Consider the following 16,665-nt stretch of genomic DNA (forward strand, 5'->3'; position numbering starts at 1 on the left):
CCTGGGTTGTTTTCTTCTACCACAAAACACCTTCACAAGCTTTCCAATTAACTGACAAGCTAATGACCCGCAAGAGAAACCAGGCAGTCAATACCAATTCATTCTACCAACAAAGGGCTTTAACAGCCATGATCTGTTACATGTGACTTGAACCAGAAAGAGTATTTTCTTTTACCACCATCCCTGGAGCATCATATTTCATTTTAAGAGGGGTATTCTGTCTGCTTAAAAGTTGCTTTACTTATTACTACCAGGAAAAATGACTTTTAAAACACCTGCTTGGAATAACACTGAATTCTTACCTGGGAAGACGTCCATAGTTTTGACTCATTGCTATTCTTCTCTGGCAGAACAGCTAATCAAGAATTTGACTGCTTGTCCTCACAGTCTCTGCAATCTATTATAGGGACCATTTAGAAGTTACTTCTCAAATTCAGTATAAGCTAACTCCATCACAGAAAAAGCAAAGTTCTTGACCCAGCTGATGGAAGAACTAGAATAAGACAGGAATTCAATTAACTCAAATTTAACTGAATGCAGGAAAAGAAAGGTTTTTAACACTTGAAGAACTGACAGCAATCTATACATCATGTGTAATTTCTTCATTCACACAGATGGCCACATAGGCCTATCATTTAAATAGCTTGCAATGGATTTACACACATTAGGATCCATAACAAGGAGAGAAGAAAAGGAATGTAGACTTGCTACATCCTAGGGCCTCATTGTATACACACTAGACTACAACAGGAAAGCAGGAGCTGAGGATTTACCCTCTCTGGAGGATGAATGAAGTAGTACTTTGGCAAAACATGGACTTCAGCTAGAGAACTGCAGGAGGATGTGGGAATGCCGCATATTCAGTAGCTGAGGCTCACTTGGCATGTAATAACAGACTGAGGGAAAAATTTTAAGAACCAAATACTTCAAGCAATCCAGTGCCTTTTAAATATCTCATTTTAGTGACCTTAAAGAAAAACAGGTACTGAGTATGTTGAATTGTAATAACACAGTTGGAACCTGCTGAGACGACGATGTTCGTAATCAGGAATGGTGTGCTGGCAAAATAAAGAAAGCCAATTTAATGCAATAGGGGACAGAAGGAAGACTGGGAATCGAGTGGTCTGGTTCACATGTTCCTCGCTCTATCCCAGGCTTCCCACATGACCACAGAGGACATTAAATGTCATGATATAAACAGATAATGTTTAAAAAGCCTTTTATAGAATATTCTGAGAAGTTACAATTTAAATGCAGGAATTATAGATACTATGGAAGTGGCTTTGTTCAGAGGAAGGCTGACTAGCACAATACTGGGAAGAAAGGCTTTCTACTAAAGGAAGGCATGTTTCTGAATGTCTTTCCTTCCACTTTGCTAGTATACTTCCCTTCGCATACCGGGTTATTGTGTATTTGTTTTGCTTCCTAAGAAAAAATTCAAAGAATGAGAATGGGCAAAAGGCAAGTCATGCTGTTCTCTACATTCAAGATATATAAATATACATACCGCTTAAACAGAAACAGTTCCTGTATTAATGACTATATATATATATATATACAGTGACAAAAAAAATGTAGTCAGAATGCAGTTTCTGTAGCTGCACAATAGAACATACTGCACACATGGTACCAGTTTAAAATAAATAAATAAATCCTGTACTGGAAATTCTTATTTTCATACAGAAACTAAGGAGCCATCTCTGATCTCTGCCTGAAGAGACTGAAAGACAAAAGGATGCCCTTTAACAGCAAATATTCTTCCTTACATTACTGTTACCGAAAAGACGGTCTAGATCCTGTTATTTCACTCCCTATCGCCACACCACAATACAGCACTTAAGCAAAAAGCACTTTCATTTCTTTAAAACTAAGCACAAGTCAGAACAATTTAAAATTACCCGTATTTGAATTTCTAATTCAAGAGCAATGGCCTAGAAGCCTACACTCAGATTGTATGCATATGAGAAAGCACGATGGGCTGAACCCTCAATTCACATGAATATGTATTCCCTCCTAGATAAAATGATTATTAAAGAGTATTTTCTTGACTATCAGCAAATCTAAACAGTTCACACTATGTCTGAATTTGGCCCAGAGTAATGAGAGTGCCTGCAAAGGATAACCTCATTCTAACGGTCACAGCCTGCAGAGACTTTTCCAACTTTAAGTCTTCTAACACAATTCCTTCTCTGATTCTGAAGTCCCAAGAAGCTGTACTCTCTTAGAAGATGAAAATATATAAACCAAGCCCTACACTTGTAATCTTGCTTTTAACAGCAAACAGAAGCTGACCTTCCAAAAAAAGCCTTTGTCCAGTCCTTTGCAAAAGAAATCACAAGTGCTACTCGGGGAACATTCAGTGGAAACATCTGCTACAGTCTACATCAAGGCAAAAAAACCAACAAAAATCCACCAAAAATCTTAAGTCTAGGGACTTGACTGGGCCTTTAAGAAAGAAATCCACAATACAAAATCAAATCAAACAATCAATAACTTTCTTGTACCTTTACAGTTCCCTTGATGTGCATATCCCAGAAATCTTTGAAGACAAATCAGAAAAAAAAAACTTTTGAACAAAACTGTACTTAACAAGAGGCAACTTTAAGCTATATATGTACGACTAGGTCTAAAAGAAAAAATATGAAAACATACCTATACCCAAAGTTTTCTTGAGTAAAATCAACAGATTCATTATTACAGATACCACGTGCAGTTTTTTACCAGGACAAGACCTACAAGTGCATTGCTTGTCCTACACTTCTGCTCAATTAAGAACACTCAGAGCTAGATTGCATTAAATGCACTAAGGTGAAACAGCACTTTGTTTTCTTTTTGAACTCTCCACCATAAAGTCTGATTCTACCTAATCAAGGAAGACACTGGAAAACAAGATTTTCATTCTGTGTGATCTGTTCACAAGGCTGGCTGGGCTACATATCTGGGTATTACCACACCAAGAAAGCAATTTTTCAGTCAAGCACGTAAGTTCCTTTTCATCTTCGTGCAATGATCCATAGGATTTTAAACAATGGGATTTTCCACAGTAGCATAACTCCGTGTTGGGAAGCAAAATCATCCTTTAAACATAAGTCAGGGTTTTCCAAACAAACTCTGATTTTTCCTTAGATAATGCAGCCCACAGAAAAATAAAAGACAACAGAGCTGGTTAAACAATGATAAAAATGACAAAATTTCTGCTGAACTGATGTGGTGAAAATCCAATTTCTCTATCTAAACCTATCAGTGCTCTTGAGGCATGGACTTTGACAGTAAATAGAAGGAGAAAAAAGTTGTGTTTAATTCATACTGAAAATTAAATTTGTGTCACTTGCAAGGACTAGTCACCTGAATTAGAAGTAAAATGCAGTGTCACCTTGGAAAGCTTCCAACCTCAAAAATTAATCTGATCTAAGACAAAAATTATCAAGAGATGTACTTTAAGGCACAAGAGCATTGGACCTTCTGCACATTTCAGTCTACAGAGTTCTCCAAGGAACATGAACGAGAACCCAAAATTATGCACCTAGCTCTGAACTATGAGAGAGCTGATTTCGCTCCAGCAATTTGCTCTTCTTCTAGCTATCATTTGCAGAGCAGTATTTCTTCATTGTTGCTTTACGTCAAGGATTGCTTCAATACATGTGCTCCTCCACTCAGAATTTATCAAGAGACAGAACTAGAGGTATAATTTCCCAGTATCTCAGCTTACCAGTAAAGTTTCCCATTGACTCATGGGTTGCTGGGTGACTGCACTTTTCTTTGTCAGGTCTCGAAAAGTCACGCCTATACAAAGTGGACTATAACAACACATCATCCTGCCCAGAAGCTCTTACATAGCTCACAGGAACTCTAAACTGAGATGACCCTTCTTTGCTACAGTGCTGCCAGACACTAGCCCCAATTATGGGAGGCTTGCAGAAAAATCAGGGCATTAGATGACACTTCACAATTTTTTGTAAGAATTATTAATAAAAGATTTTATTTTTTTTTTTAATGCCTGCAATAGGAGGACAGAGTCAGCACCTCAGTCTGTGTAGTATGGTAGCTGGGTTTTTTTAGATAAAATCACTCCAACAGAAACAACCACCTCACAGTCACTTGAAGATGCCGCTGGCATCTTTAATGATGATTCCAAGCTGAATTTGCATTGCCATGTATTGAGAAATCTTCGGGTCCTGTAACACACCATTCAGACAGCCAAACCAGCCGTCTGTTTCAACCAGCCATTCACGTGGTGCTGTATTTCCCACCACTCTTCACTCAGCTGCTGCCGCAGAGCAGTTGCAGCTCCAGCTGCTACCTGAAACAGGAGCATCAGACTGAAAACAAAGGCACAAACAGCTATCTGCAGTAGCAGTTTATCTCATCCAAACACTTTCCCCAGATTTTCCAATGTGTCAAGAGATCCCCATTCTTCTGCTGCCTCTGTCTGGAGTGCACAAAAACCAGAGGTTGCCTACAGCAGCTGCAATTATTCTCTTAAGAATAACATCCATTGTACTTCACTGACGGAAAAGGTCTGTCCCTGGATATTGTTAGCTGTTTCTCTTTATTATATACAAACGAATTCAGTATCATACATTGATTGGGACAGCTGGTCATTTTTTCCCTAAAGAGAAATAAATCTCATCATATGCATACCCAGAGGGATCGGCACATATGTGGCCTGGAATTTATGGGCTGCTACTTCCCACTGAATGCAGTTCAAACAAGCAGGGGGAACCAGATGCTCAGCAAGGAAAACCAGATTCCTCATTACACTGCACATGTGAGGGTACTCAAGCGGGTGGTACTCATCTTTCTGCTGGGACTTTTTCCTTCTACAATGCTGCTTGGAAGGACAAAAAACTGCCTCCAAGATTGCTCCAAAATACTTCAGGTTGCTAGCAGTGACTCCATCCTCCAAGTTGGAAGACTTGTTCTTTCCTTTCCCTGCCATGTTTCCAACTCCTCCTGTTCTTCCCAAGGAAGGCCAGTGCCTATGGTGTGGGAGCAGACTTTGCAGAAGCCCTTTTTCCTCCCTACAACTGGGGTCCCCACTGGCTCCCATGGGATCAGAGTCACTATGAACTGCTGAGCCACAGAACAAAGGACTCTGCTTGGACACAGGCAACTCAATGAAGAAGTCCTCTGCCACAATTTCAAACTCTGGCAGCTCTTGTCCGATGACTTTTGTTTGCACCTTTGCAGGAAGCAAATTCACTTCATGTGCAGAAGCACTGACATTGTATGGCATGCCAGGCTTTCAGTACACAGTTTCTTCTAGAGTTGCTCCCACAAGTGAGAAAAAAAAAAAAAGAAACAAAGCCACTTGCCCAAGGAGTCTACCCTTCAATCCTAGGCAGAGAACAAAGGAATGAAATTAATCCTAGGTAGACAAAATGGAGAGGAAAACACCTATCTATCTACAAAAGGAAAGCTGAGCCTCCTAATGGGTCAGACCACAAAGGAAGAGACAGACCTTCCTTCACCTATGACTTTTCTTGGCCTCTCACAAAAGCCTGAATCCAACTTCTCTGAGAAAGCCAAGATGATGGCCACCTCAAAACACAAACCCAGCCATGAGACTAGCTGAAAATGAGACGATCCTATTATCAAAGCTCGGGTTGGGTTTTGACACTTGACACGAAATTTGGAGTTTCCCCTCAAAAAGCCCCTTGTGGCAGAGGAAGTTGGTTTTGTGTCCAGTCGCTCCGAGGGCAGGAGGTCTGGGGAATTTCCAGGGCAGAGTCCTCCCCAGGTGCTGGAGAACATCCTCTCTGGCTCTGCTCCTCTGCCACAAGCCTGCTGCTGCAGGTTTTGTGAAGCTGTAGCACACAGAATAAAATGGATCAATGGATCATTAAACAAAAGAACCACAATTTAAAAAACAGGGCACCATACCACCTTCATTATACCTAGCTATAGTAGCAGCAGTGGCATTGGCTATATTTTAAGAACCCCATAATTGTATTTTGGCTCACCTCATGTAGCATAGACAGAGACATGTTTCCTACCACAGAGAACAGTTTTAAAATTCTGTGTTAAGCTTTAAAAAAAAAATAAAGTCATAGCAGCATGAAAGCACCCTAAGTGAAGGCAATAAGGCAAATACTCTAAGTGACCTGTGCATCGTCCTCGTGTCATGGAAGATGATTTATCACTGACTGAAATTAAGTCAACACGAACAGGCCTGGGGGATAACTGAAGCTGTCAGAAGGCTTGAAGGCTCCCATGCCCAGAGCTTATGACTGGGACAGAACTGAACAACAGGGAGAGCGGTTTCTGGGGCTGTGCAGCACTTCTTCACCTGGTGTATTTCATATGCAAACACTATTTTTCAATTGCTGCACACCTGCAAAGCCAGAATAACTGAACTAGTGAGGTGAATGAGGGCTCTCCTTTTTTTACTCCTATTACTTGGTGATGAAGCCCTAGCTGTGGTGGCCACTACACAAGTTACCTGGTTTTCTCTATGCATCTGACAGCTCAAGGCACTCATTTCATCATGCATATTTATAAGAGGGAAACAAAGGGGGAAAAGCTCTCTTTCACTTATCTATTTTACTTACTTGCGTTCCTTTTTAATATCATGCTTTCCCCAGACTTTTGATATTTTACAGCAATACCATGTGGACACATAGTGTGGTGTGGGTGTGAGAGAGAGAGAGAGAGAGAGAGATTTTTAAGAAGGGGAAAAAGAAGAAAGATTGCTATACAAAGCAGGGAACAGTGCAGAGGAAGGAGCCCAGAAGCTTTACCCTCTCACACAGCACAGAAGCAAGAATCTTACACAGATCAGACACACACACACAAACACACATGCTTACACCCCCATCAGTGAAATGTAACTGTATCTAGGAAGGCAAGCAGCTATTGGGTAATGACAACTGATGGCAGGAGGGGGAAAGTCTGGTCAGAAGGGCAGAAAGCCTTTCTGCCAAGGGAGCACCACGGGGTTGCCGACGTCCTCCCAGGGCAGAGACATTATGATGCACCACCTGAAAAATCACGCAAGTGAAAGACTCAGAAGTAAATTAAGTTGCATGAGAAGGTGAAAGCAACAGTGACTTGCTGAAAATAGCTCCATGTATTAGCTGGTCCTGGGAATAGCTAAACTGCCCCAGCACCAAATGAGGCCAGAAGTGGTTACATAATGATGCAATGTACTTAGAGGTCTACTAAACAGTTGGGGTCTTCATGGTCCAACTCATAACACAGCATAGGAGTCTCTCCTGAAAATATTCAGGAAGATCTTTAAAACAAAAAAAAGTTTACAGTACTTTGCCTCTAACCTACTGTCTCGGTTTCAGCTGGGATAGAGCTAGTTTTCTTTCTAGTAGCTGGTATAGCGTTATGTTTTGGATTCAGTATGAGAAGAATGTTGATAACACACTGATGTTTTCAGTTGTTGCTCAGGAGCGTTTAGACTAAGTCAAGGATTTTTCAAGCAAGAAGGCTGGAGGGGCACAAGGAGTTGGGAGGGGACACAGCCAGGACAGCTGACCCAAACTCACCAAAGGGGTATTCCATACCATGGGATGTCATGCCCAGTATATAAACTGGGCAGGTTGGCCTGGGGTGTGGAAAATCACTGCTCAGGAACTAACTGGGCTTCGGTTGGCAAATGGTGAGTAATTGCATTGTGCACTGTTTGTTTTGTGTGTTCCAATTAATTTTATTATTATTATTGCCTTTTTATTATTATTATCATAATAATTATTTTCTTCCTTTCTGTCCTATTAAACTGTCTTTATCTCAACCCATGACTTTTACTTCCCCCCTGATTTTCTCCCCCTTCCCACTGGGTGGGGGGAAGTGAGTGAGTGGCTGTGTGGTGCTTAGTTGCTGGCTGGGGTTAAACCACAACACCTACCTACCAACATCACTTTCTACTTGTAACTAAGCACTACTAAAGTTGTGAAATCAGGAAGAAGTGCAGACAACAGAAAAAGCTCCAAACAACCCAAGAAGTAAACCCAGAAGTAAAGACTCCGAGAGTATCTGGCATTAAAAGTACAATTCAGTTCTCTGCTGTCCCACACACAGCCCCAGCAGTCAGGACTATTAGCAGCCTGTGTGTGCACTGTAGTAGAAACTTTTTGATGCTATAAAGCCATTTCATCCCTCTGCTCTTTGTGTTTGTGCTACCCTTCTATTCCCAGAGGATATTTTTGATATGTATGCATTTTCACAGAAATAGCCAAAGAAAACCTCAAACCACATATTTAAAAAGGACTTTCCTGGATAGACTGCAAGTTATCTAGCGAACAACAGATGATATCTTTTTGAAAGGATAGGGTGCAATTTGTTTTGCTTCTTCTAAATGCAGTTCTTTCAGGCTAAGATTTTTGTTGAAAGGCTGATGTGAATAAACGTGGCTGCATTCAGACTTCCTCAGTAATTTCATGTAGCTTGCTAAGCGCTGATTTGACTAGAAATTTCATGTGGACACATACTTTGAAGAACAACAAAACATGTACAAAGCAGCCTCTCCTGATGACAGAACATGACAGCCCATCCAAAATGCCACTTTTCCCAAGTTAATATGTGACACTATGTATAAGTCTTTTTTTTCCAACTTTTCCTAAGTAAACCAACTTCTCTAAAAATACCCACCTTTTTTGCCTTTATCAGGCTTTGGCCTCAACTGAAGTTGCCGAATGCTTTGAGTATATTCCAACTAATAAGGTTTTCAACCCCCTGAGCATTTGTATTTCACTTTGAATTAATCTTTGTCAGATGAGCTCCAGGCATCACTAAAGCAGAGTGAACTGATTGCATAAAACTTCAAGCTCAGTTCCTTGCACCACTGGCCATGACAGTACTATAATAACTAATATACAGAATAGAGAATTTCCCTATCTTCAGAAGATCCCACACACCCACTGTGGAACAAATTCCTACTAATTAAAAATTGTTCCATGGGAAGGGTGGAAGAAGAGGTGAAATATTCAAATATTTTGAAAGATATTTAATTGACTTTCTTTCCTTCAACCAGCATTCAGTGCCCAGACAATAGTCCAGATGGAACTGTGCAATTTATTTTAATGATGACATGCTGTACAGTCACATGCATCTGTAGATATGGATAAAACCAAAAGAGAAAATGCTAAATGAAACGACATATGAACAGAAGTGTAACAGACTTCTCCAGTTTTCATTGTGAAATGAAAAGAAACAAAAAAGGAAACAACAGGTACTAAAGAGAGTAAGTCAAATAATTAACATGGTCTTCTTTTATAATTAGAAGATTCAAGTTACACTCGTTAAAAAGATGTATTTCTGAAGAGTGTCCTCTTCAGTAGAGGATATAGAAATTATATATTTTGTCACCTTTTGCAGTCTTCAGGAGAAAGTACTTCACATTGAAACACTCAAACCTATTTAACTCCAAATTTAACACGTTGTCTTTAGTTAAAACACAGACATGTCCTGGTGCACACAACACCAGCCGCTCCCACCTTTTAAACACATCTCCTCACAACCCCACACAAGCAAACTGAGCTTTTGCACTGCGATTTCCTCGTTTTGTAATAATGATTACACCCGTTAGTTTACCAAGAGCAATTAGGCCTGTTTGAGCAAAACGGCCACATTCTGTGGTCTCAACCTCGATGAGAATCTCTGTCAAAACACAAGCTAATGTATTTGTTTGCACATTAACTGGCCAGGTTTTAACCTCTGCTTCCAACAGCCTGCAAGAAAGGGCCCAGGGTAACGCGTCTAACATTTCTCAATTCTTCAAACTCAAAGCATGTTATAGTTACTAACAAAAGCTTTTTGTTTTCAAAAAGTCCACCACATACCAAAGATAAACAAGACAAAACAAAGGATTATTAATCTTCCTGAAAATAACAATGTTTGACAAGAAAAATAAGCTTAGAAACAATGCTCAGCCCAATGTTACATTGACTTGCTCTCTTGCTTCTGCACACTTCTATCTGGGCAATTTTTCTTCATTTAGGACGTTCTCTCATGTTCCCTGAAGTTTGCTTTAATAAGTTGCTATTTAATAGCATTTAGACCCAGAAAAGCAAAATAATTTGTATTCTATAGTGAGCTGCAAGCCACTCAATATGATTCATTATAGCACAGATTGTCTTAAGAGATGCTTCACATCAGCCCTGTGTTATTCCAGTGCTGAATGCAATTCATGTACCCAACAAATAGTTATGCAAAAGCACATTATAGCAGTACTTTACTGACTAGCACAATGCAGTTAGAAAAAATACATAGTATCTTCCAAGTCAATAGCCAGGAGCTTGTAATTTACAGCCCATTGATACTGAACAACTTTCTACATACACACTGATCTTTAGTATATGTGCATGAGTAATAGCTTTATTTCTCACACAGATAGCCCTAACTTTAGAAGACTTTTTTCTCTGCAATGATTCATAAAATAAAATGTACATGTCCAGAAAAATCTCTTTCACATTACATATCCCAAGACTTTGGAATTTAAAACTAATATGCTGAACTGGCATCATCAAGTATTTTAACCTGTTACCTAACATACAATTGCCTTTCACAAGAAGTACTGATTTAGGATAAGCCAATGCAAGTTGCAATGATGGAAGTTCCGGCTAAATATGAGATGAAAAAAAGAGTTCACAGCAAGGGTGGTGAAATGTAGGATGCCTAGCAAGGCTGCAAAATCTCCATCCCTGGAGACAGGCAAAACTCGGACAGATGGGGCCCTGAGCGACCTGATGTCACTTGGAAATTGTGGCCCTGCTTTGAGCAGGAATTTGAGAAGATGACTTCCTAAATTATTCTGTAATTGTATGACAATGTGGGGGATGCCCATAGGCACACAGGAAGTATATCCACACCAGATACCTCACTATTTGCTTGCTGCTTTTTCATCTTACAGAAAGACAGAACAGAACACAACTGGATGCAGACATAAGATCACTGTACCTGAGGTATGATGGACGGCACAGCTTTAAAAGGAAGACACCCATCACTTTGTTCAGTTAAACAGTGAGCTTAACTCTCACTGTTAGATAACTGCAACCACTGCAGGAGCATTTTCTTTCCCTCAGCCCTTCTGGATATATAGCCTGCCCTGAAAGCAAGAAGCAGCAGAGAACCCATGCTGTAAATGTACCTGCTGACCATCACGCAAGTGCAGCTCTGGGATGCTTTCAGCTACCTAAAGTAGCAAGTGGTTTGGGGGGAAGAGATTCAAGAACCAAAGGCAGTGATGAGGCCACATGATAAAGTCAAGTGGTTGAGTCACACAGCTGGACTGGAGATTTCTGTCTGTGCTCCCAAGACAGCTTGTGCATTTTTCAATAGAGCAGCAGGGACAGCATACACAACACTTGGGCAGATTTTGAATGGGATGTACTAGACCAAGAAGCCACATCATGTAGAAAAAACACCTACAAGACATTTTTAATTCAGAGAGCGCCACCATCTCCTGCAGAGAGGACAGAAGCTGCTGAATAGACAGTGAGCGGTACCTTGCTTCTTTGAAAGACTGCACCAGCCAGGTTGTGACGCATTCCTACCAGCTCATTTTGCTTTTAAGTTGGGAAGAAGAGGAGGAAAAAAAAAAAAATCTAGCACTTCATTGATGGACAGTTGCCAACTCCCTCAACAGCTATGACCACCAGGTTTGTGTCTCACCTCAGCTGAATGCTATAACCATTAATCCTCTCCACTTTCACCCATCCAGAGTCAGGTCTCCTCTTGCCTGTTAGTCTTCTGGCCTTTTGCCAGATTTCTGCTTTTGCATTCCCGGCTACATTAAGGCTCAGCTTAAGAACTGTGATGGATCACACTCACTGCCAGGACACTGAAATCCTTAGCAGGTAAGAGCTTGCTCTGAGGCTGTAGGTTCAGATCCAGTCAGGCTGCAGAGGACCTAAATGCAGAGCTTCCACATTCTGAACCAAGGATCCTAAGCTTCCACATGACCATGCCATAGGTGGGCATCTACATCATTGCCATTAGTTCTGGGCAGTAAAGGTTTTGCGGTTTGACAAGAGCACCCAACTGTAACCTGATATAGGAGATTTAAACCATTCCTGATGGCTGTCACAGATGCCTGCCTAAGTGTGCTTACTTGCACAGCCCAAACCAGCATTTATCTGTTCCCATTTGCAACAGGGGAACTTCAGCTATGGTAAAGAGAGCAGAAGCACCTGATCATTGGCCCTGGTGACACAAAGTTGATCAACAAACATAAATAAACCAGAAAAGTTCCATTCAAGGTGTCTTTTAAAAATGAACAGAAAGGAAAGAAATTAATTTTAAGTCTTCATTAAAGTTCTGAACCCATTTCAAATAATGAATGCCTGTTTTCCCTGACGTGACTGTGTTATTCATGGTGCTAGTGAGCAAAGAACTCAGAGCAAGTTCCTCCTCAACCAGTACTGTTTTAACTCATCTTTAAATAATTTCCCAAAGAGTTAAGTGCAACTCAAATGTCACATCAGCAATGTGAGAGAAAAAAAAATAATCTAAATATTCTTTCGTAAGCAAATCCAAAACTAAGAGAAAACTCAAATCAAAGCACAGGTTCTCAGACAGACTGCTTGAGACCTTTTATTCCTCAGTCTCAGAAACACAGGTATAAGATACCATTAAAACAAACTAAACTTAATTCAAGATACTATTTCCCATAACCTAATTTAAAATTTTAAACAAACCTCAAAAGAGAGGAATACGTCCTCTACAAAATGTTCTGCTGACTTAAAAAAAAAACTGTATAAATTAGCACACATGAGCAGCAATTTCTCATGAATGTTAATATAAGCAAGCTAAATCCAATAAACATGAAGGGAGAAAAAAAAATTTGCAAGCAACATAGTTATTGCTTATCTGGAAGAAATGCAAGTTAGGATAAACAGGAATTTTATTTTGTCCTGGTGACACAGCAACAGCAATACTTTCAAAAGTTCCATCACCAATGTCCCATAGACTGCCAGTACAGTTTAGGCCCTCAGCGCTTCTATTGCTTTTGTAAATAAAGATGAGGTTATTTCCAAAATGTTACCAAGAGTAGCTACTTTTCCGTTTAAAGGAATCATAAACTGTGCATTTAACTGTAGGTGTCCCAAAAGTCTTCATGCTGCATCCCTTCCCCCACTACCTTGAGTCCACTATCTGAGCCTCACACTCATCACATCAGAATTTATTATGACTGGAAGTTCACTGAAGCAAGAAGCATCTCAAATATTTATTTGGATGGTGCCTAGTACACACTTTCAGGCTGTGAGAAATATGTTGTAATTACTGCATTAGCAAGCTGGGGAAAAAATTCCACCAGTTAACAAGAAACAGTTTAAAGTGATGATTGGTATTAACAGTTGATAAATACGTGTGCTTTCTGTAGGTGGCACTTTACCATAAAAAATATTGAGTGCAAGGCGTTCAAATAACTACAAAGTCTTCCTTCTTGAGGAAGTATATTAATATTAGACCTTCAACATCTGTTCTTAGAAAATTTTGAAGTGTCTGAATCCAGCTAATTAGCTGGCACAATTATGAAGAAAACAACTGACAGCCAATTCAACAGTACATTGGGGAAGATACAAGACTCTACATCACTGACAACATATTGAAATTTAAATACCTCTTTATTGTCCCTGGAAGATCCAGACTGAATGGAATTTGGTAGGAGGATGCTAAAGTGTCATCCACAGCCTTGCTTATTTCCTCTAGCTCTTTCAAAGAAATGCAGCTAAGCAAAGCAGTCAGTTCACAGTCCTGTGACTGAATAAGCCTATCTTGTTCTTCAATTTCTCTTCTTAGCTGTTGATCTTTTGCTTCTAATATGGCCAGTCTTGCTCGGAGGTCTTCAATTTCTTTCTGCATAGAACAGAAACCTGAATTTACTATGAATCCTGTTAAAGAAACCCCTCTACCCCTAGAAAAATGCAGTACAAGCCTCAGAAGCAGCATGAATTAAGGTTGTCCAATTTAGCACATTAAATGAGAAGACAATTCTTTTGTTGACACACAAAAATTCTTAGGTCCGTTGTATTTAGAAACTCTAGTGCTTACACAGTCTGAAGCTTCCCACCTCCATTTCAACACCAAATTTCAGGTTCCTCTTCCAACACCAACCATCAGTCACCTTTTAACTTCAAAATACACGGGTACTTCCTAAGTTAAAAACTTCCCCCAAAAAAACCAAAAATCTCAGTTCAACCATGACAACAGAATCTTGCTACAGACTGGCACCTAAAGTCATCAGTCATCTATCTGTGCGCCTGCAGAATATCCCTGCAATGGTTCCTCTAGGCTTCCAATCCAACATCAAGCACAGAATGCAAGTGGTGAATCACTGGCTGTCTGGCCAGTCCTTTTGATTATTAATATTTAATTTTAATTAAAAGCACAAAATCCCTCCCTCAACTGAAAATGACCAGAGCTTCAACCTCAGTTGAACTCATCTTGCCAGAAGTTCAAACCCTGTGCATTATGATACTGATGTTTCTTGCAAGAGTATGTTCTAATTTTTCCTTGAAAACCCAACAGATACTTGCACCCAAGGAAGGAGCACTTCATGAAGGAGTCTGGGTTGCTGAGTTAAGAGTTATTTAATATATGACCCTTGACTCATTTGTCCCAGAAATTGAAAAGTGAGTAAAAAAAACAAATAAAACAAAAAAACAACAAAACCAAACAAACCACACCCCCCCCCCCCCCAAAAAAAAAAACAAAACACCACCACCACCCCCAAATCAAAGGAAAACTACTTGCTATCAAAGTAGTTGAATGCCATACTGGAGAATTTGATTCTATTCCTACATTTCTTACAGTCTCTGCGAAGCTTTGCAAGCCATTTAAACTATTATCTCCACACTGAGCCACAGACTGAATGTTCACCATTTTCCATACAACAAGAGGGGTCTCTGAAGTGCTATCTATAGACTCTCAACAGAAATCAAGGCTCACAATTCCATCCTCTGACCATATTCAGTTCAGCTACAAAGAAAAATGGAAAACAAAACAAAACAAAACACTCCCTTCCCCCACCCCCCCAAGCAAGCAAACCAAACAAAAGCCAAAACAAAACCACCACACCAAACCAGCAACCCTTTTCCAGGTAAATAAATAGGCATTACAAAACTGATGTTAGAAACGACCATATCGCTTTTTATGGCAATTCACTACTGCATTCTCTATCTGTAAAATCGCAATAAAAATAACTCTTCACCAAAGTGATGTAGCGGAGATGAAATTAAGTGGTTTTGGATCACTCAGATGCCATGTTGATTAATGCTGTAAAAAGAGCCCATTCACAAATTAATAAATCTGAATCCAAAAGAGGATTTGAGTGGCATACAGTAAAAAGGTTCTGGGACTGAATACTGAGTAATGAAGATAAAATGGTATTCTGAGTACCTGAACAAGCACTTTCCATCTTCAGCTATCTTTCAGGACAAAAAAGGCATGCTCATATAATTAAAGACACTCATAAAACATACATACTACGCACAGATAACTGACTTTGGCATTTCTTTGCTTTTTGAGTGCTTCACTTCAAAACCTGAACATTCTTTTAATGTTTCCATGTAATTTAAGTGTTTAGTTCACTAATACTCATTTTGTCAACAACATAGTTTCAGGTTTGCTGCACTGCAACAAGCTCCCTGAGTATCACTTAAAACAAGAAACAGTCCTTGCATGTTAAAACGTTGACTAGCTCAAAAAAATTCAACTTATATCAGTGTTGCACACTAGATTCATCAATTATTTTCCTCCTTTTTTGGTTTTAGATTTAGCGACAAGAGAACAGAATGGCCCATGTTTCAACCCACAGGCATTTGTCAAGGACAGAAAGGTCAGCAGGCCAAAAACATCAGTTTTGTTTCTTTCAGTCTCAAATTAGGCTTTTAGTGCATACAAAGGACAATTCTGTCTCTGTGTTACTGGTTTGGGAATACTGCCAAAATCTTAATAGGCCCTACTTAATACAAAGACCTTCGTATTCTGTGAAAACGTAGTAATTGCAATCACTGCAATAAGCAACCTACATGGGAACAGAAAGGGAGATGAACAGAGTTTCGTTTTACAAACACACTTTTAGTACTGAAATGTTTTTACAACATAAATAGATACCAGAAGCACACAATCTGCATTCACAGAGAGAAAGCTGTTCTGCTCAGGAATAGTTCACAGGCATTCTTGGGAGAATGGCAATTTTAGCCAGTAAACTGGAATTCTCCTGCGTTCTTTTCCAGAAATGCCAAGAAGCCTTTAATATGCTCTTGGTCAGCCTCCAGGGACAGATAAAAAGGACTTGAAGTCTCAGCATGGAGCAGCAGATGATATTCAGCTCACTAAACATAAGCTGGAGTTTTACTTTGTGGATTTGAGTTTGAACTGAGATTTCTAACGCAACAGCTAATCAGTACTGACTGTAAACCTCCAGCTTCACTTATGGGCTGGTGTTCTCCATGAAGTACAGACTGCAGTAGAAACATTAAAACATAAATTTTAGATACTGTCACAGGCTCTCAAAACCCTGAAGACAAACGCAGAACCAACAGGAGAGAGGGTAAAAGGAAAAGGAAAGTAAAGTAGGGCTGAGGAAAAAAACAACCAAACAAAAAAACCCACCTGATTTGAGTTCAGGTGAGATTTTGGGCAGGAACAATCCTTAAGGGATGCTGGGAGCCACCAAACATCACACATCAGCGTTCTCCAGAACCTCGAATT

At 39.8% G+C, this 16,665-nt stretch overlaps 1 protein-coding gene across 2 annotated transcripts in view; it reads right to left on the reverse strand.

Moving 5' to 3' along the window:
• The window catches only part of DISC1 (DISC1 scaffold protein), a 212,524-nt gene that overhangs the window by 129,665 nt on the left and 66,194 nt on the right, over positions 1-16,665 (reverse strand). For both annotated transcript variants that reach the window (XM_075043282.1, XM_075043284.1), the window contains one exon: positions 13,571-13,806. In XM_075043282.1, the coding sequence (XP_074899383.1) occupies positions 13,571-13,806 (236 nt within the window). The remainder of the gene's footprint in view (positions 1-13,570; positions 13,807-16,665) is intronic.

This window comes from Buteo buteo, chromosome 12 (assembly GCF_964188355.1).
Source record: "Buteo buteo chromosome 12, bButBut1.hap1.1, whole genome shotgun sequence".
NCBI classification, from domain to species: domain Eukaryota; kingdom Metazoa; phylum Chordata; class Aves; order Accipitriformes; family Accipitridae; genus Buteo; species Buteo buteo.